General features: G+C 34.6%; 3 protein-coding genes across 3 annotated transcripts; 1 reads left to right on the top strand and 2 right to left on the bottom strand.

Moving 5' to 3' along the window:
* The first annotated feature begins 6,471 nt into the window (after nt 1–6,471).
* On the top strand, nt 6,472–8,599 carry LOC100788707 (uncharacterized). The gene has a single exon (XM_014768158.3). The coding sequence runs from the start codon at nt 6,716–6,718 to the stop codon at nt 8,393–8,395; it is 1,680 nt and encodes a 559-aa protein (XP_014623644.1). The 5' UTR covers nt 6,472–6,715; the 3' UTR covers nt 8,396–8,599.
* Nucleotides 8,600–10,626: 2,027 nt separating this feature from the next.
* LOC102667247 (protein MAIN-LIKE 1-like) lies at nt 10,627–11,725 on the bottom strand. The gene is made up of 2 exons (XM_006598247.3): nt 11,357–11,725; nt 10,627–11,244 (listed from the first exon to the last, which is right to left on the bottom strand). Exons 1-2 carry the CDS (start codon nt 11,723–11,725, stop codon nt 10,627–10,629), a joined length of 987 nt encoding a protein of 328 aa, XP_006598310.2.
* A 1,940-nt stretch (nt 11,726–13,665) lies between these two features.
* Nucleotides 13,666–16,934, bottom strand: LOC100786563 (vesicle-associated protein 4-2). Its single transcript, XM_003545779.5, has 7 exons — nt 16,572–16,934; nt 15,841–15,911; nt 15,471–15,552; nt 15,260–15,372; nt 14,945–15,022; nt 14,242–14,361; nt 13,666–14,129 (listed from the first exon to the last, which is right to left on the bottom strand). The coding sequence occupies exons 1-7, from the start codon at nt 16,813–16,815 to the stop codon at nt 14,067–14,069; spliced, it is 771 nt and encodes a 256-aa protein (XP_003545827.2). The 5' UTR covers nt 16,816–16,934; the 3' UTR covers nt 13,666–14,066.
* Between the last annotated feature and the right edge of the window lie 1,659 nt (nt 16,935–18,593).

Here is an 18,593-nt window from a genome sequence, read left to right as displayed (position 1 = left end):
AAAAATATATTATACATTATATAAAGTACATAACATTATATAATTGAAATAATGTTTTATTTTTAGTTTGTATTAGAAACCTTTTTAATTATGTTCCACCAAAGTTTATTTGAAGTTAATGCAATTTGCCTTTGACAAATAAGTACTCTCCATGATAGTTATATTGTATATAAGTTAATTTTTCTTATAGGTATGTTGAAATATCAAGATGACCATCACTTGATACTCTATCTAATGATGTATAATGTTTGAATATTGTGAGAATAATCAAAACCATCGTCATGCGTATGTTATTTGCTTTAGACAATTATATTATATATGCAATATGATATATTTATATAGTATATATATGTTTAATTGCATTCACACGTCAAGCACATGCTAGATCATATATAAATGTGAATTGAGTTTGAAGAACGACTCTTAGGAACAGAGAACAAAGGGAAAGTCTTGTATTCGAGAATAAGGTAAAACTCTTATTCTAAACTATTGAAAATTAAGTGTAAATTTCTTTTCTCTCCCCTTATTACACCATTGCCTCCTATTTATAGCATCTAATATGATAGCATTGTGCAGACAACTAACAGAAAATATCAGACAATACAAATCTAAACAAAATCCTTGGGTTGTGTTGTGCTCCTGCTGTACGTATTTCCTCATTCCTATCAACTACAAATGTTTGCACTCTCCGTTCTTTTCACTTCTTGATATTGGGTAAACAATTTTAATTTATTTTCGTGGTATGATACTTTTGAGTTTTGACAAAATATTGTCCATTCTAAATAAATAACATGTACTTCATAATATTTTTATATTATAATATAGGTTTAAATATATTTTTAGTTCTTAATAAATGAGTATATTTTAATTTTGATTCTTGTATTTTTTTCATGAATCCTTCTAAATTTTGAAATAAATATTTTTGGTCACTATCAGATTTTTTTTTCCATCCTTTTAAAATCATCACCGTTTTTGTCTCCAATATTTGAATTTTTTTTAGAAGTGTCATATAATAGTAACAACTGAAAACAATAATTTCATATTTTTGAGAGATGAAAACAATTTTTTTTACCAAGAATAAAATTAAAAATTATTTTACATAAATTAAAAATATATTTAAGTCTATAATATATTTTATTTATCAACCAAAATGTCAAAAGTTTCTTTGCGACATTGAAGGTCATTTCTCCCTGTAATTCGAGGGATTGAATGTTTAGGCACAGAGGCTAAAACATCTTTTTTTTTTTCAAATTACAATGACTAAAAAGATCAATTTTAAATTTGAAGGATTAAAAACATATTTAAGTCAATTCATTATTTATTAGTTCAACTATAAATGAATCAAAATTAAATTATTTATAATTAAATACCCATTTTAATATTATATACTATATTTTTTCAAAAAAAATATTGTATACTATATTAAATTAAATAATATATTAATATAAATATAAAAAAATAGATTAGGAAAAATTTAAAATTAACATAAAAAATCTTATAGCATATTTTATAAGATAAAATCATGATAACAAATAATTAAATAATAGTATAATCTACACATTGATTTCGTTTATAAACTTGTGTTCATTTTAAAAGTAAAGAATTAAAATTAGAAGAAAAAGACATAGTGTTTCAGTAATAATTGTCTTACAGTTTTATTCCTCAGTATAAAACTATTTCCAAGTTGGGCAGCAGCACAACCCTCTGATAGCAGTTACAATTCTTCAAGTCATGATTCAATTCAAACATTATGTATGCATTGGTCCCCCTGCTCACTGTTTTAATCAACCACTTTACATACAATGATTGCCTGAAACCGGAACCATATTACCAGCTCAATTCACAAAGTAATGAATAATAATTTCATAAACTTGATGGTGAGGTTTGAATTAAAAATGGTTGTTATTATGAGATACATGTTTAGTATTTGATCATGCAGCAATTAATTATCTATAAACAGGGCAGTATTTTTTTCCTATACATAACACTAGTTAGTGCATTATGAGACGTAACCAAAGTTTTGGCAAGCCGTCATTTTCAAATTTCTAGCTAATAATAACCGTATGGTCTTTGGGCTATGCATGCAGGAGGACCCATGCATGATCCCCCATAGGCACATCTTTTTCTTGTAGTATAAGTTGTAATATCAAGCACTGCAGCTGGTCCATAACCATTAATCATCATATTCATAAGTCAAGATATTGAATAGGGATTGGGGTTTGATGCATATGGCTACAGCACTTGGTGTTGAACTCATATAGTCAAGATTTTTCAGCTTTTAAATGCATGGACATCATGCTTACTTCATGCATACATGTAGCAAACATTAACCTGGCAAGTAACTAAATGTACAAGGACATTTATAAACTGACAATATTATAATTAGGCATGGAAAACTGTAGGCAGTTTAAATTTGAAAATGTATTGAAGTATATAATTTTTCTAACTGAAATGTATGGTGTTTATTTAACGGTTGATGTGAAAGTGATTAGATTACAGAAGTAATAGCCGACCAATGATACTTTGCGGGGTCCGTTTCATATCCACCTTTTTTGGTTCTTAGGTTTCGATAATTGTATGGGTCCAAAAGAAGCAGGAATTGATTACTATTTAACTCCTTTAATACATCACATCGAGGTTGATAACGTGCAGATTCTCAGATCTGAATTCATGTCTTTTGTTCAAGATAAATATAAAATACTATCACGAGCATTAGGAAGGATCATACTAATGACAGGTTTAAGTAGTTTAAAAGAAGTCAAAATTTTACGTGTCATATTTGATTGCTTGAAGCTGAAAACAAATTAACTGTGACAATAATTGAGCAATTTCTATATAAACATCGTCTATGATATCAGTGGAATGATTGCGTAGCATATTATTCTTATTTTACGGAATTAACACATCAAACAATCTCCAACAGTATTGTTATTTCCCATGTTGTTATATTGGTTAGGAACATCTTGGCCCTCCATTGAGTTGACGAACATATAACATACTTTTTTAGATACATATCTCTTCAAAGCTAAGGTATTTTCAGACTTTTCTGCTGTCTTGAATTTCACTTTGTGCCTACTCAAAGGTAGCATTGCATTGCTTTTGCATATAAATTAATGACATTCTGCACCTAACATATATAAGCGGGTAAAAAAAACCAAAATAGCACACAGTTCTTCTTGACTAACATGGACAAGGGTTAGACAGTAATTCTCTTCTGTTTTGGTCCAACAGTGAAATTGAAATTCAAATGATTATTAGTGCTCATCATTGCTGGGCAATCTTACAAAACATGAAATCACAATCCATTGACAAGTGGAAGAAAGCCTTAGGCGAGTAAAATTCAATTATAAGATAGATTCATTTAGCAATTAGCATGATACAAAGTAACTTAGGCCATGTAGTGCACAACTGAATGAAAATATGAAATTAGAGAAAAGGGCCCCACTTTGCTTCAAAGATATAGAGAGACATATATGCAAGATACAGGGTTCCTGGCCCCCGAATTGAGGCATGTGCTGAGGTGCAGAACTGAAATTGCAATTATGTTGTATAGAGAGCAATAATAAGTATTTTCCAATGAATTGTCCCCCCCCCCCCCCCCCCCCACTCAACCACAGGACCCTCCGAGCACAATGCACTCAGCTTTGTACAATAAATCAAACTGAATAGCTTTTTAGTATTTTAGACTCGCTAATCTGAACTTCTGGTCTAGAGAATACTGTGTGGTACTGGTATCCAAACATGCTATATATCAGATACCAATTTTGTCCTTTAACATTGTTGAAACTTTCCACCAAATCACACCGTGAGTTATTCAATTTTTGTATTTGTTTTTTACCTAGTACTAGTATCCCATTTGTCACGTACCAATGTTACTTTACCTCTTCATATTTCTATAGTAAACCACCATAAATTTTTCAAAAGATGATCTTGCTTGTGGGGGATGGTTGGTATATCTTGATGCTTTTTTCGGGATTGTCATGACATGGGGCAGCTTTACCCTTTTGCTTTGAGCCTGTGCCCTGTGGCCTCTGGCTAATACCATTTGGACCTTCCGCTCAGGCTCTCTCGTGAACCAACCCCCTTTGTCTATTGAAAACATGCACACTTTTTTTATTTTAAAGATGTAGTGCATGTTTGGATTGAAATTAGAAATGTTGTGCATGTATTCTAATGTAAATCCAATGGATAAAAGAAAAATGAAAATAAAAGTAAGGGTTCTGATCCTTTAATAAAAGTACTTTTGCCTCAAAAGTACTTTTCACCTGAAAACCAAACATACATGTAGTGTGTATCATTTGATTTGATTTGGAATTTGAAGCTGATCAAACGGTTGAGGTTTCATTGCTGAATGTTGTTTACTGGGGAGGTGGTTGTATGGTAGTGATTTTCAGTGATTCCCCTTTGGCTTTCATTGGACTCATGTTTGGTATCAGTTTGCAAGCAACAAAAAGGGTAGGAAAAGAGAGTCACTTTTTTCTGAATTAGTTATGAGAGTCACTTCCACTTTCAATGCGAAAGGTCACTGCTGGCTGAAGGCGAATGCAAAAGGGGTTCACATGGTGGGGTGTGTGCAGTGTCATTCCCATTCCAAGGCCATTGAAAGCTGCCCCTTTGCTTTTGCTTTCCTAATCAAAGCTCTGTCCTTATTACTGTGTGGTCCATCTGCATTTTCCATCTATTCTGACTATATTAATTCACACTTCACAGCTGTGCCTCTGCTCTTACATTGCTCTCAACTATTATTCAATCGCTACTCTAATACCACTCTCTCGGATCATCCTTCATTCTAGTGCCCTTGGAATTGATTTGCAGCTGGTCTGTTTTGTCAACACATTTATGGAGACAATGCACTAGAAACAATATTTAAGATTTAGATGATTTATGTTATGATGTTGCAGAAATAATGCACTAGGACTGAAATTAGCTAGATGATTTATGTCTATTTTTTTTCTGAAGTATATCATTTAAAATTGAATAAATACGACACTTGTTCTAAATTATAAATGTTTCTGCTTGACTTCAATCTAGAAAATTGAACAAAATCATAAACTCAAAACAAGCTAGTTAAATAACAAACACATTCAAGTTTGCAAACGTGTTCTACTATGAACAAATCATGTGCTTGATGTGAAAACGTGAAAGTTAGGACTACTAGTTTCCATTTTGATGTGAAAAGTCATGTCCCTGGTCCGTTTCCAAACACGCATTAATTTTGACAGTGAATTCATAGAACTGAAAAGGGTTTATGTGGCAAAAGATGCCATAAAAATTTTCTTGTTCCAATATACTACATGAAAAAAAGCTTCAAAATACAACTTGATCTAATTTTATATCCTCTTCTTCCTTGAGATCTCCTAATTATAGGATTACTGTTATTCTCCCTATCCAAGATTCCAGTTTCCTAAATTATTATTAAAGGTAAAAAAAAAAAAAAGAAGGTTAATTCGTACCTGCTCGGTATTACGTGAGTGCATGCAGAGTATGACTCCTGCTATGGTATTTACGGAAAGTAGCAGTTAACTAATTATACTTCTGCTCTTACTTAAATAACTGTTAACTAATAACTTCCACCAGTGTCCAGAAAAATAACAGTAAAAAAGTGCATTTTGCAAGGCTCGGCTCGCTTGCTAGATGCTTATATAAATCTCCCTTGTCTTTTTGTTGATCCATAATTTGCATACCTTTTATGTCGCATATCCAAAATCACCTTGAGTATAGACAAATTCACCATTGCTGAAGCACCAATACAAAATCCCTCACTCACCAAGCATAAAATAAAGACATCACCTTGCTCTGAACCCTCCCTTTCTCTCTGGACCTGCATTGTCCCCCTTCTTTCCAAACAAAAACATCCTACAGATTGAGTTGCCCTATTCCCACCACATTGACCAAAATACCCATGTCCCTTTGATCCATCCATTTTTTTTTTGTGAATTCAGGATATTCTCCAACCCAAAAAGACAGGGTAGTCTTTTAAAATATTAAGATTAGTTTCTTTTAACAAATGTTATTTCATACACTTTTAATGTAGAAATTCATTGAAAATGAAAAAAAAAAAAACACTTTTAATGTAGAAATTATAACTAAGAAACTATCAACGAAATAAAAAAATAGAATTGAGATAAAAAAAAATTAAATTAAAATAAAAAGTAAAAATATGAATTCTATATATTTTACTATTCGTTTCTACTATCTTTCCAACACACCCTTAATTTCTAAAAATAAAGTCCAAATTAAATATAAAAATCACATTGACACTTTGAGCCAAACAACTAAGGTGTGTTTGGAAAAAGGTGGGTTGAATTAAGTATGTAACTCACGTTTTTTTCATTTCTTAGCCATTTGCAGTCTTGAAAGGTGTGAATGAATGTTTATAAGATGATATTCGACAAATCAAACACGTACTATACATGCTAAAAAAATATGATTACATGTGAACGAACGTACGTAAAGCTAAGAACGATAAACCAAACACCATTACACACGTTAAAAAATATGATTATTTGTTAATAGTCATTTGAAAAAAAAAATCAAAAAGGGTATTCAGGTAAATAAACACACAGGAGTCCAACTTTCTATCAACTGAAATCTAAGGATAAGTATAGATCTGAAGTGAGAAGCACATTACATTCTCTCTTTATATATCTCCTCCGACACCGTTACTCAGATATACCCACCTCCGAAACCAAATGGATTTGCTCTGAGAACCAAAATGGGTGACGAACAACCGTCGACAACCTCAGTCTCCGGTCTCCGGCGAGTAATCGCGCTCCTCTCTTCATTGATCTCCCTCTCCCTCTCGATCAGAGTCTTCGCCGGAAAGTGGCAACTGATTCGGAGCAGGCTGGAGGAGCTCCACTCGGCCCTCGTTGCCGGCGATTCCACGTCACTCTCCGGCGAGCTCCCGGCAATAACGGGCACGGCGGAGGAGTGCCTCGAGCTGGCGCGGCGGTGCGCGGATCTGTCCTACAGCGGGAAGCTTCTGATGCAGAGCGATTTGGACTTGACATTGGGAAAGTTGGAAGCTCACGTGAAGAAGCTATCTGAGATATTCAAGAAGGGCGTGTCGATGCATGGCTACTCCGTAGTAGTTTCAAGGCCTGGTTTTGGAGCTTGCAAAGATGACATGAGGTTCTACTTAAGGGACTTATTGACTCGAATGAAGGTTGGTGATTTGGGTATGAAGAAGCAAGCATTGGTGAACTTGCATGAGGTGGTTGTGGAGGATGACAAGTATGTGAAGTTGGTTGTTGAGGTTTCTGAGTTTGTTCACGTGTTGGTGGATTTTCTAGGTTCTAACGAGGTTGAGGTTGTCGAGGAGGCTGCTAAGGTTGTTTCTTTGGTTGCAGGGTTTGATTCTTATAAAGGGGTTTTGGTTGGTGCTGGGGTTATCGCCCCTTTGATTCGGGTTTTGGAATGTGGGAGTGAGGTTGGGAAGGTTGGTGCTGCGAGGTGCTTGCAAAGGTTGACCGATGCGTGGTGTGTATCTGCTCATGGGGGTGTTACTGCTTTGTTGAGGATTTGTGAGAGTGTGGAAGAGTGTAAAGGGGAATTGGTTGGTCCTGCTTGTGGGGTGTTGAGGAATCTTTGTGGTGTTGAGGAAATCAAGAGGTTTATGGTTGAGGAGGGTGTGGTTTCCACGTTTGTGAGTCTTGTGAGGTCTAAGGATGAAGCAGTTCAGGTGAGTTCTGTTGAGTTGATTCAGAACATTGCCTCTGGTGATGAGTTGGTTAGGCAGATGGTGATTAAAGAAGGAGGGATTCGTGTTCTTTTGCGTGTTTTGGATCCTAAGTGGTCTTGTTCGTCAAAAACAAGAGAGGTTGTGATGAGGGTTATTGATAATTTGTGTTTTTCTTCGCGTAGTTGTGTTAGTGTTTTGCTGAGTTATGGCTTTGTGGATCAATTGATGTATTATGTGAGAAATGGGGAGGCTTTGATTCAGGAGTTGGCACTGAAGGTGGCGTTTAGATTCTGTGAAACATCGGAGGAGGCTAAGAAGGCGTTGGGTGATGCCTGCTTCATGGCTGAGCTTGTGAAGTTTCTGAATGCGAAATCGTTTGAAGTTCGGGAAATGGCAGCAGAGGCACTCTCTAGCATGGTTATGGTGGCGAAAAATAGGAAGAGGTTTGTGCAGGATGACCGAAACATTTCTCTTCTTCTGCAATTGCTGGATCCAGGGGAGGGCAATTCAGGTAATAAAAAGTTGTTGATCTCTATCTTGATGTCACTAACAAGTTGCAACAGTGGGAGGAAAAAAATTGTGAGTTCCGGGTATGCTAAAAACATAGAGAGGCTTGCAGAAGCTGAGGTTTCTTCTGATGCCAAGAGGCTTGTGAGGAAGCTATCCACAAACCGATTCCGCAGTATGTTGAGTGGAATCTGGCACTCTTGAATGCAATTTTTTTTTCACCTTTTAACTGTATATTTTCACATAATTTTTTTTCCAAGTTTTGCTAATTTGATTTCCTCATCTCAATTTGTTTTAGTTTTATTTCATTTGCCTTGCCCATGACATGAGTAGCTCAGCATTTTTATTGAGATTGTAACAAGAAAAATAGTGATAACATGAAAGATTTGTTGTAGATTTTCGTGGGGACACTGGCATTGTTTTTAGGCTTTTTAGCTTTTTAAGTTCAGTTGTGAAGAAGAAAAGGATGATGATATTATTATTAGTATTATGGTATACTAGTATCATAAAAGAATGTAATTAATCACTGGTGATAGTTACTATACTAGTGTTTGTTCCAAAAATATCATTTCGTGTATAAATACGTGAATCGTGTGATCACATGGGGAGTACATCAATCCTTGAGGGGCATGTGAGTAGTGGCTATCTTGCTTCTCTCTATCTAGCATTATGTGCAAAGAGATAGTGATAGATGAAGTTTTCCATCTGTAGTGCTTTGTCTTTTAGCTAGTTTGTCTTTTATACTGTAGCGGCAGTTTCCTTATTGTTAATTGAGAAAGCACAACACGCCAATTCTTTGCATGCTTGTTGCCTGGGATCTTTCAGATAAGACAACAAAATGAACCTACATCCTTCTCTTTCTGTTTATGCTTCTCTTAATTAACCCCTATTAGCTTCTAGTATTAGAAAATAACATTGTGAAAGTGCAAGTTTCTAAATCTGGGTGAAGATTGAGGCACTTGGATTCTGTGAAGGAGGAAAGAGCAAAGAGCAAACTTCTTGCTTGTGTGGTGAAGTCAAATCAAAGAGGTTGGGCTGCATTTATTATACTGCGTATATGCAACCAATGCAAGAGGACTAATGAATGGGAAACATGTGAAAAGGTGGATCAAGTAGGGTGGTATTGGGTTGAGGGAAGCCACAGGAAACCCATGCTTCTTCCAATTCCCAAGATCGCATCCCAAATGAATGATTTCATTCATTGTGTTTATTGAAGGCCTGAAGAGGCATTCTTTTTAACGAATATTTCTGCTTGAATATATCTAAAAGGAATTGATGGTAAAAACAGAAACTAATGGTTGAAGAACTGTGCATTGTGGTAGGTGTGACCCACTTAATAACATGTAGAAAAAATTTGCCATAAGTTCGGTGCCCATGTTTAAGTTATATTTTGTGTTTTACTATGTCTTGGCTTGTTCCAAACGCTACTAAGAAAATTAGATCAATTAACGGGTAAAGTCATTTTCAATAAAATGGTTGGATTATGATCGCAAACGGTTTGTCTTTGCATCCACTTTGGGGCATTATTCAATTGATTGACACCTTACACTAGTCAAAAAGACTTTTTTCTTTTTTTCCTTTTAGTTTCCCGCAAGACATCCTTCAATAATCTTTTTAGTCCTCCGAGAATACGTGTTCGTTCCATTAAGTATAATCACGATATTTGGCATGTATGATTATTTTATATTTTTTTTAAAATGAGAAGAAGAAAAAAATACCAAATTAAAATTGATATTAAAAGAATGTATGGTACAGAAATGCTGAAAATTTCCTCCATAACCACGAACCCTGAAGTAAAACACTCACAATAAAGAGAGAAATTGTTTTTATTTTTTTTGTCTTTGATGGGCTTTGAATTTAAGGTTGCATATATTTCATAATGTAAAATCCAGCTGGTATCAGTGGTGAAAACCAACGTATTTATATGATTTGAGCTGAAAAAAAAAATATTGTTTGTTTGATCTGATATGTCCTTTTCCGCCGGGTGTTGCTAGGTGCACCCAGCAACATTGCTTGCTGGTGCACCCGGTATTTTATCAAAATGTCAATTTTGTCCCTCCCTTTTTTTTTTAAATTGGCAGTTGTGTGTATCATTTTACATTTCAAGCTTTGTTTTTTTCATTCTTGTCTGGTTTCTATCGTTTGTGGTGGTTTTTGCAAGTGTTGAGAGAGTTAGCGGTTCGGTGAAGGTGAAACTCTTACCAGGTGGTGTTTTTTTTCGGCGGAGGTACACATTTTATGGCTTTTCTGGGTATCTTGTATTTTAGTAGATCTGTTCGTAAGATGTAACATACGGAAGAACTTCTTCTGTAACTGTAAAATGCTTCTTACGGAACTTCCGTAAAAAGCTTACGGAAGAAGCTTCTGTAACATATTACAAACACAAAATTTACCTGTAATAAAGTAAGGTACCCAACAATCTGTCGTCTACTGCTCTAAGAAGCTTCATTTAACTGGTCATACATATGTACCAGCGCAGCAGCTCCCCAGGCATAGCTCCCACTCTGACCCAAGTCTCGAAAAGCCTCCAGATGCTCTACATTAACATGTGTTGCACTCTTGTTAGCAAAAAGAGTGCAACCAACCAAGTGGAGGAGATAAGCACAAGATGCTACAATCCACCGTCGGGCCTCCCATCTCCTCAGATAGATATCCCGTAGCCACGACAGGCATACATATGCCCCATGCGCCCATACAATCTCAGCTCTAGCCTCCTCACCCAAGACCTCAAGCAACTCCATCAACAAGACAATCACCTCGTCCACAAGTAGAGGCTCGAAGCTGTGTAAGGCACCTGTAATCGGCAGATGGAGGAGTGACGCCACATCATCTAGTGTGATGGTCACCTTTCCTACTGGAAGGTGGAAGCTGCTAGTCTCCCTGTGCCACCTCTCCACAAACGTCGATATAACTCCCGGATCGTCGATGACTATTAAGCACCCAATCAAAGGAGTTAATCCTATGGCAGCGACTAGCCCTTCAATCTTAGGTGCTGGCCTCCCAAATTTCTCAACCTTCCTTTCATAGGAGACCAACTTCAATTCAGGACGTTCCTGAATTGAAGAACACATGATTCCAAATAACAGTATATCAAAAATTTATTATCACAAACAACTCAACAATAACAAATAATTAACAATTAACTTTACATAAAAATTATAATACCTCTCCAGTCCATATGTTGTGTGCAACATGCTCAACAAATGAAGTCATCACCGATGGGTCACGTGGCCCACCTGGCAATCCCTCAGCATCATCAGCAACTGATCTCGCAGCAACATCACTAGTTAAGCCCTCTACACCAGGACCAAGTACGTCCATAGTAATCGGAGGAACATCCTTGGTCATTTGAGGAACTTCCTCAGTCATATCAGCAACGTCATTAGCAACAGAAACATGTACCCGTTGCCTACGGATGGATGCGGTAGGCCTACGTCGCCAGAGAACATCATTTGCATGATGTTCATCCTGTCCACCCCGAGCTCTACCTATACCCCTACCTAATGCACGACCTAAAACTCTAGTTCTAACCATGATCTGCAAATCATGATGAACATGTAATTTTTTTGGTCAAATTCAATATTCATATATATTTAAACCTACATAACCCTAACTCATCAACCCTACAATATAAACCCTAAACGCTACCGCCTATGTACTACATAAGTTAAACCCTAGACATTAAACCCTAAGCTAACCCCTAACATCTAAACTAACCCCTAACCTAAATCCTAATCACACACACACACACACACACACACACACACACACATATATTAAAACCTAACCCTACACCTAAACCCTAACAAATAAAATACAACCTAACAACTAAAATAAGCTTAAAGCTCAACCCTAGCCACTAGAATAAACCCTAACCACTAACCCTACCCCTACATATCTACCATTTCTAAAACTCTCAATAACATACCAACATAAATATTAAACCCTAACGACTAAACTAAACCATTAGCTCAACCATAACCACTAAAATAAACCCTAACCCAAAACCCCAAGCTCAACCCTTGGCACTAGAATAAATCCTAACCACAAACCCTACCCCTTTACATATCTACCATTTCTAAAACTACCTACCAACAACATACCACAACATATATTAAACCCTAAGCCCCACACCAAACCCCAATGCCACCCCATAACAGCTAAACTAAACCCTAACAACCAACCCTAACTACATACCATCATATATATTAAACCCTAACATCTGAACTAACCCATACGCTCAACCCTAACACTAACATAAACACTCCTTTACCCCCTAAGCCCTACGCCCTACGCCCTACGCCCTAACCATACAGTCAGTCCTAGGCACCCTTAAATAAACCCTAGCCACTAACCCTAATTTCTATTTTGATGCAAATATATTAAACATCAAAAACAAAAATGTTACCTAATATATACTATTTTCATTAAAAAACAAAACATACCTATTTTTAATACAAAACAAACAAATACAATTAAATTTTAAAAAAATTAACTAAATTATTAAAAAAAATTCAAATGTTCATTCGGAAGAACTTCTTCCGTATGCACGTTAACAACTCAACAACACATACGGAAGAAGTTCTTCCATATGTGTTGAACCTATTCATATTCCACAAAATCGTATCTTTTCTAACCTCAATGTCGTCTACCCTACAACCAAAATTCAATGAAAAATGTCATTACTAGGTGAGAAAGGGAACTAACCTCGACAGTGGAGTCCAACCACACAAATGCAGCTCCAAAAACGCAGGAAGAAGGAGTTACGCGAGGAAGGAAATGGCGGAAGAAGGAGATGCGCGAGGAAGGAGAAGAAGACAAAGCGAAAGAAGTGGGGTGCTGGATGTGCCTTTTTTTATTTAAAATAAAGCCAAGGACAATTTTGTCTATTCACCCTAATTGCTGGGTGCACCAACAATATTTTTGGGTGCACCTAGCAATACCTTTTCTGCCTAGTTTTACATTTTGGGCTAAATGAAGAATTTGAGCAGTAAATATGGCATTGATATTGACACTCCAAATTGCTATTAAAACCCCCCACTTTTTAGAAATATGTTTTCTGACAAAAATACTTTTGACATTTGAGACAACCCCACAGTGCAATGAAATTTTCATTATGTATCTTAATTTAATTAGATACACGACAGAAACATGTTTCTACATACATAATCCTTTTAAGCACTTTATAGAATTGAAGAATTTAGTTAATTTAGTTAGCAACATTAAATTTGTTAATAATTGATATATATCTATAGTATTACCATCGAGGCTGTAAAAAAAAGTATTACCATCGAGATTTCTCTCTCTTAAATCCTTATATCCTTCTATCTAATTAACTAATCCATCTGTACTTTTTTTAGGTGCAGAATCCATCTATACTTACAAGTGTTTTTGTAAAAGAAATAATTAATGTAGTACATAATTTGAATGGAGATTTGTAAAAAAAAATTAAGACAGACAGACATTCTAAAAAGTTTCTATAAAAAAGGATGAGAGGTAATATATAACTTTTCTACTTACATTCACATTTCAGAGTTTCACACCATGCTAAAGATCAACCCTTTTTCTGGATGAAAATCTCAACAATTGAAGTTTACCATGAAACCATGCCATGACAGCAAATCATCCATCTTACAAAAACTACCATTTTACATCAATCCATCAAAATATCATTCCAGGAAACCCAAATGCAATGACACTGACACTTATGTACATAATAGAGGATGTTCTCATCCAATCATAAGTTTCTCAAAAGAACACTTCACGCTAGTCATTCACCACTTTAATTTTCGCTAAGCCAAACGTTGCGATTAAATATAATTGTTTCCCTAAAGTCACCTTCCCGCAGTAACACAATTTCCTACTCAAAACTTAGCTATATAGAGTCCACTACCACTTCACCCTGCTGTTTGGCCAGGTATCTTTCCCTCCTCTCTTTCTGGAAACAAAATCAGAGATGTAGATGAAGACGTGAAGCATTTGTCAAAAAAGTGACATATTACAATTTACAAGGAAACTTTTCCAATAAAAAACTAAGTAAACATACTCACCCATTCATCTACGACGAGCCCTTCTCCGAGAATCTTAGGACCTGCATCTTCTGGGGCTCTCTTACGTGCCTCAACAGCAGCATCAGCCTCAACCAGCTGAAGCTTCAGTTTTTCCAAAGCCTTAATAATACAATCATACGTAGGCAATTAGATAATGTATATATTATGAGTAGCAAGCTTACAAACATGTACATCAAAATAAGAAAATACTTTTTAACAAAGAAAAGTACTTAATGTCTCAAAAATAGTATGTTTGGTTGAAAAAAAGAGAAAGGAGGTAAGGGGAGGGTGATAAGAAAGTCAAAATCCATCTCCTCCCATTTTTTCCTCCCGTCCAATAATGAGAGGATTCAGAAGGTAAAGAAAATGCTCAGAATTTGAGGATTGTACTGACCTAATTATCCTAAGTTTGAATATTAAAGATAATGGTTTTACTTGTCTACTTATGGGTATAATGGTAAATTTACTCATTTTCACCTTACCCAAACTGCCAAACCAAACAAGGAGCCCCTTCAGATAAAATAAACTGTTAAGCAACAAATACTTGAGCGAATGCGTTTGGAATAGTTTATTTACATTTTAATTGAACCTATAGGCACTAAGATAGTAAGAGAGAATAGATAGGGACAAGCAAAAGGTAACAATTAACATGCACGAATATTGCCACAAAGTACAAATGAAAACTTAAAAATTCAGCACTTACAGGACAGTTACGCTCTGGATCAAGAAAAACAACCTGCAAAATCTGCTCCACTGTTACTTGATCCTTCAGCTCATCAAACTGTTTACAGGAAAAACATACGCCCATGATTCAAAACAATGCTAAATAAGATTCTGCAAGGTGACAGCACCATCAATACTTCAAAGAAAAGCAGAAAATTGGGGACACTTAGTGGTTGATATATGAAGACAAAAACCAAGCAAATACAACAGAACTTATTTTGATTGTGTTCGAGACAGGGGAGAGAGAAACAAATTGAGACAACCGTAAGCTTGTATTGAAGATGAAATAACTAACCATTTCAGGGACATAATCAATTGGTCCTTTGACCTTCAAGCTCGTGATTTTGAATTTGAGTCCAGTTTTTTCTGGCTTTTCATTATTCAATGGATGTTCTATAAACTTGAACACTAGCAAACCAAATACAGACTAGTGAGATAACTTGGCATTATAAACAATCTTATGGTCCACACAAAGGAACATGAAGAAATGAGACATTAATTTTTACCAGTTGCAATTATACTCTCGCCCGGTGCCAGAATGCCCCCAGGAGGGCGCATGAAACAACTCTTGGGTGCATTTGTTTGAAACTAAATACACACAAAAAGATAGAGAATAACAAATAAGTATTATTAAAAAAGATAGAGAATAACAAATAAGTATTATTAAAATAGACAGTTAAGTTCAGTACTGGTTCAGAATCAGAGACCAAAAAATGAAAATTCATTCATTCATTTGTACAGATGAATTGCTCTCTTGCAAAAACTGTGACAAAGTAATGTTCAACATAATAGACCCTTGGTTGAAAGTGCCTCAGTAACATGAATATGCAAAACAAAGGCATAGATAACGAGGTGGATATGTTTGTTTGAGTATACCTTGAAAGCTACGTTGGATTTGCTGGTGTTTTTAATCCTGATGGCACTCCTACCCTGCTTGCCCGGCTCATCTACACATGACAAGAAAGGATGAGACTTTCAAGCAATCATATGCATTTATATAATAATTTTTCTTATAGATTACTAGTAATTAATACAAGGATGCATTAGGAGGGTATATAGTTACTAAAAGAAGGTGCTTATCATTATCCAAAAACAAAAAGAGAAAATAGTCTATTAGTAAAACAATTTTACAATGTGATCCAATTATAAATTCTATATATAATAAGCTTGTTGACTTTTAAAATAATTATCTAAAAAATCATGTTTTTGATTAGTTGATAATGTAAATAAATAAAAAAATTACATTGACAATGCATAATGGTTAAAATTAATTTTGAAGTGATATAATTTATATTTGGATGCAAGTTAGAAGTAAAATTCAATGCAAAATTTTGGATCGAACACAAAAGTAACTCAAAATTGCTTTAACTCAGAACCAGTTCTGGATCCAAAATCAATTATGAACTCTTCCCCATGTATAATCAAACATGTCAAAATTGATCCAAAATCAAATCTATACTCAGAATTATTCTCCAACATGAAACGAAACAAGTAAAAGCCACAAATAAAATTGGATCATATATAATCATATCCCAGCAGATGCAAAGTAGTACAGTGAAAGATAGAAGACTGGATAAAAGAAGAATTGGAAGAAGAGGGAAGCATACAAGGGAAGTAGAGCTTGTTGGAAGGATCAAGCTTAAGACGACGTGGTGAGGGGAGGAGCGATTTGGCAAAGGAAGAAACAGAATTGGAGGTGGAAACTTGATTGTGATTGTGAGGAGTTGAAGTTGAATGGCGAAAGGGAAGCTTGAACAAATTCCACACTTTGCCTTCAGATTGTTGTGGCTGATTCTCATTACCAATCGCCATGACTTCCAACTCAAGTCTCAAATACAATAAGATCACCATTCACCGCGCACGGAATGGAACAAATATATAGTAAAGAAAAATACAAAGGTTTTGTTTTTGGTTTATCAAAAAGGTTGAGTGTCGGGTCCCACAGTTGGGGTGTTCATGGTGGGAAAACTTAACTAATTCTAACAACTCAAGTCCGCGGATTCTTAGTCTTCGTATTCAAATGCTACCCATTTCGTGCTTTCACATCCCAACTTTTTATTTTTGTCCTTTTCTTATTTTTCCATTTTTATATATTCAATTTTGATTTTTTATAAGGGTGGGTGATTATGTTTTTAGTGAATTCTTTATACATATAAATTGTTTTAAATGAAAATATCAATGTCTTTTAGTGCATGTTTCCTTGTTTAGTTTGATTTACCTTTTTATTAAAGTTTTTGACTCTTCTTGTGTTAAACATTTCATATTTATCACTTTTTTAAAAAAATATATTTAATTTAAGGAGTAAGGTTAAATGTAAAATTGTCAATTGCAAGTTTTAAAATAATATATCAAATTAATAATTAGTTTATGTAATTTCACCTTTATAACTTATTCCGTAACTTTTAAACTCTTATTTTGTAGTTTTTAATAAAAAATTCTTTAAGTTATTAATATATCACAAAATAAATTTTCTATTTCAAATAATAATAATAGTGCTTTTCATTATAGTTGGTTCTTTATTAAAACACATAACTTCTCTATTAATTAACAACGGTATTATTTTCTTTTATATATTTCTATTTCAAATTTTACTTAATTTTTGAAATTCTTAAAGAAAATATTGTTAGTTTAGCATAAAAACATAAGGTAAGAAATAAATTACGGATACAATTCTTTGTTTTTTTTTTTTTTGTCTACAGCGTATCCTTAAATGGACTTAAAAGGCCATTGATTAATCTTAATCGACTTAAAAGAGATGTCTAATTCAATTTATTTTACATCCATAATATTGGTACAATCACCGTCTCTCATGTGATACATGTACATTATTCTTGGTAAAATTTTAATTACCACCCCCATCAAATTAGAATCTTTTTCTCCTGATCAGTGGAAAGGTTAAGACAAAAACAAAAATACTTGTACACGCGTGGTTACATTATTACAATAAATTAGCAGACGGGGATGGGTGCGTTAATGTCATAAGAGTATTGTTATTTATACAATAATAATTCATATGATAATATGTTTTCTATTATATTTTATATTTCTATTTTTTTCTTATTCTTTCCCCTCATAATTATACAACTTATTTATTATAAAATTTGCTGTGTATGTTTGAAAACGTGATTGCCTTAAAAAAAAAAAAAAAAACACACGATTGGTGTGAGGAATAGCGTCTAGTGACGTGAGAAATCATTTATATTGATTGGCGGGGTATGCGCAACAAGATAAGTACCAAGCAATTGACATTTCCAAATTGACTTTCAGCTTTAGACGGTGGAAAATGAGAGAATAAGCAGTTAGATTTGGCTATTAGTAAAGAGAGAGAAAAATAAATGTTTATTGTCATTTTAATTTTTTTTAAATTAAAATTAATAATAAATTTATTTGGATTCTCTAATGTTCTTGAGTAATATGATATGCTTATGTTGATTTCCTCGGGAAATACTCAAGCTATTCAAGCATTACGAGTGACGAGTCTATTGGGGAAAAGGCACTTTGATTTTCAAAAACTATTCCAGGCAAGATACGTTTGAGCCTATTAGCAAGTGTATCATATTACTAAACAACAATAAAGTGAACCCGGGTCCTCTCTCCTCTGAATCCTCTCCATTTAGAATTTTAGAACC

This window comes from Glycine max, chromosome 15, assembly GCF_000004515.6.
Source record: "Glycine max cultivar Williams 82 chromosome 15, Glycine_max_v4.0, whole genome shotgun sequence".
Taxonomy (NCBI): Eukaryota; Viridiplantae; Streptophyta; class Magnoliopsida; order Fabales; family Fabaceae; genus Glycine; species Glycine max.
The sequence above is the reverse complement of the archived record's forward strand: the minus strand, read 5'-3'. Positions and strand labels throughout refer to the sequence as shown.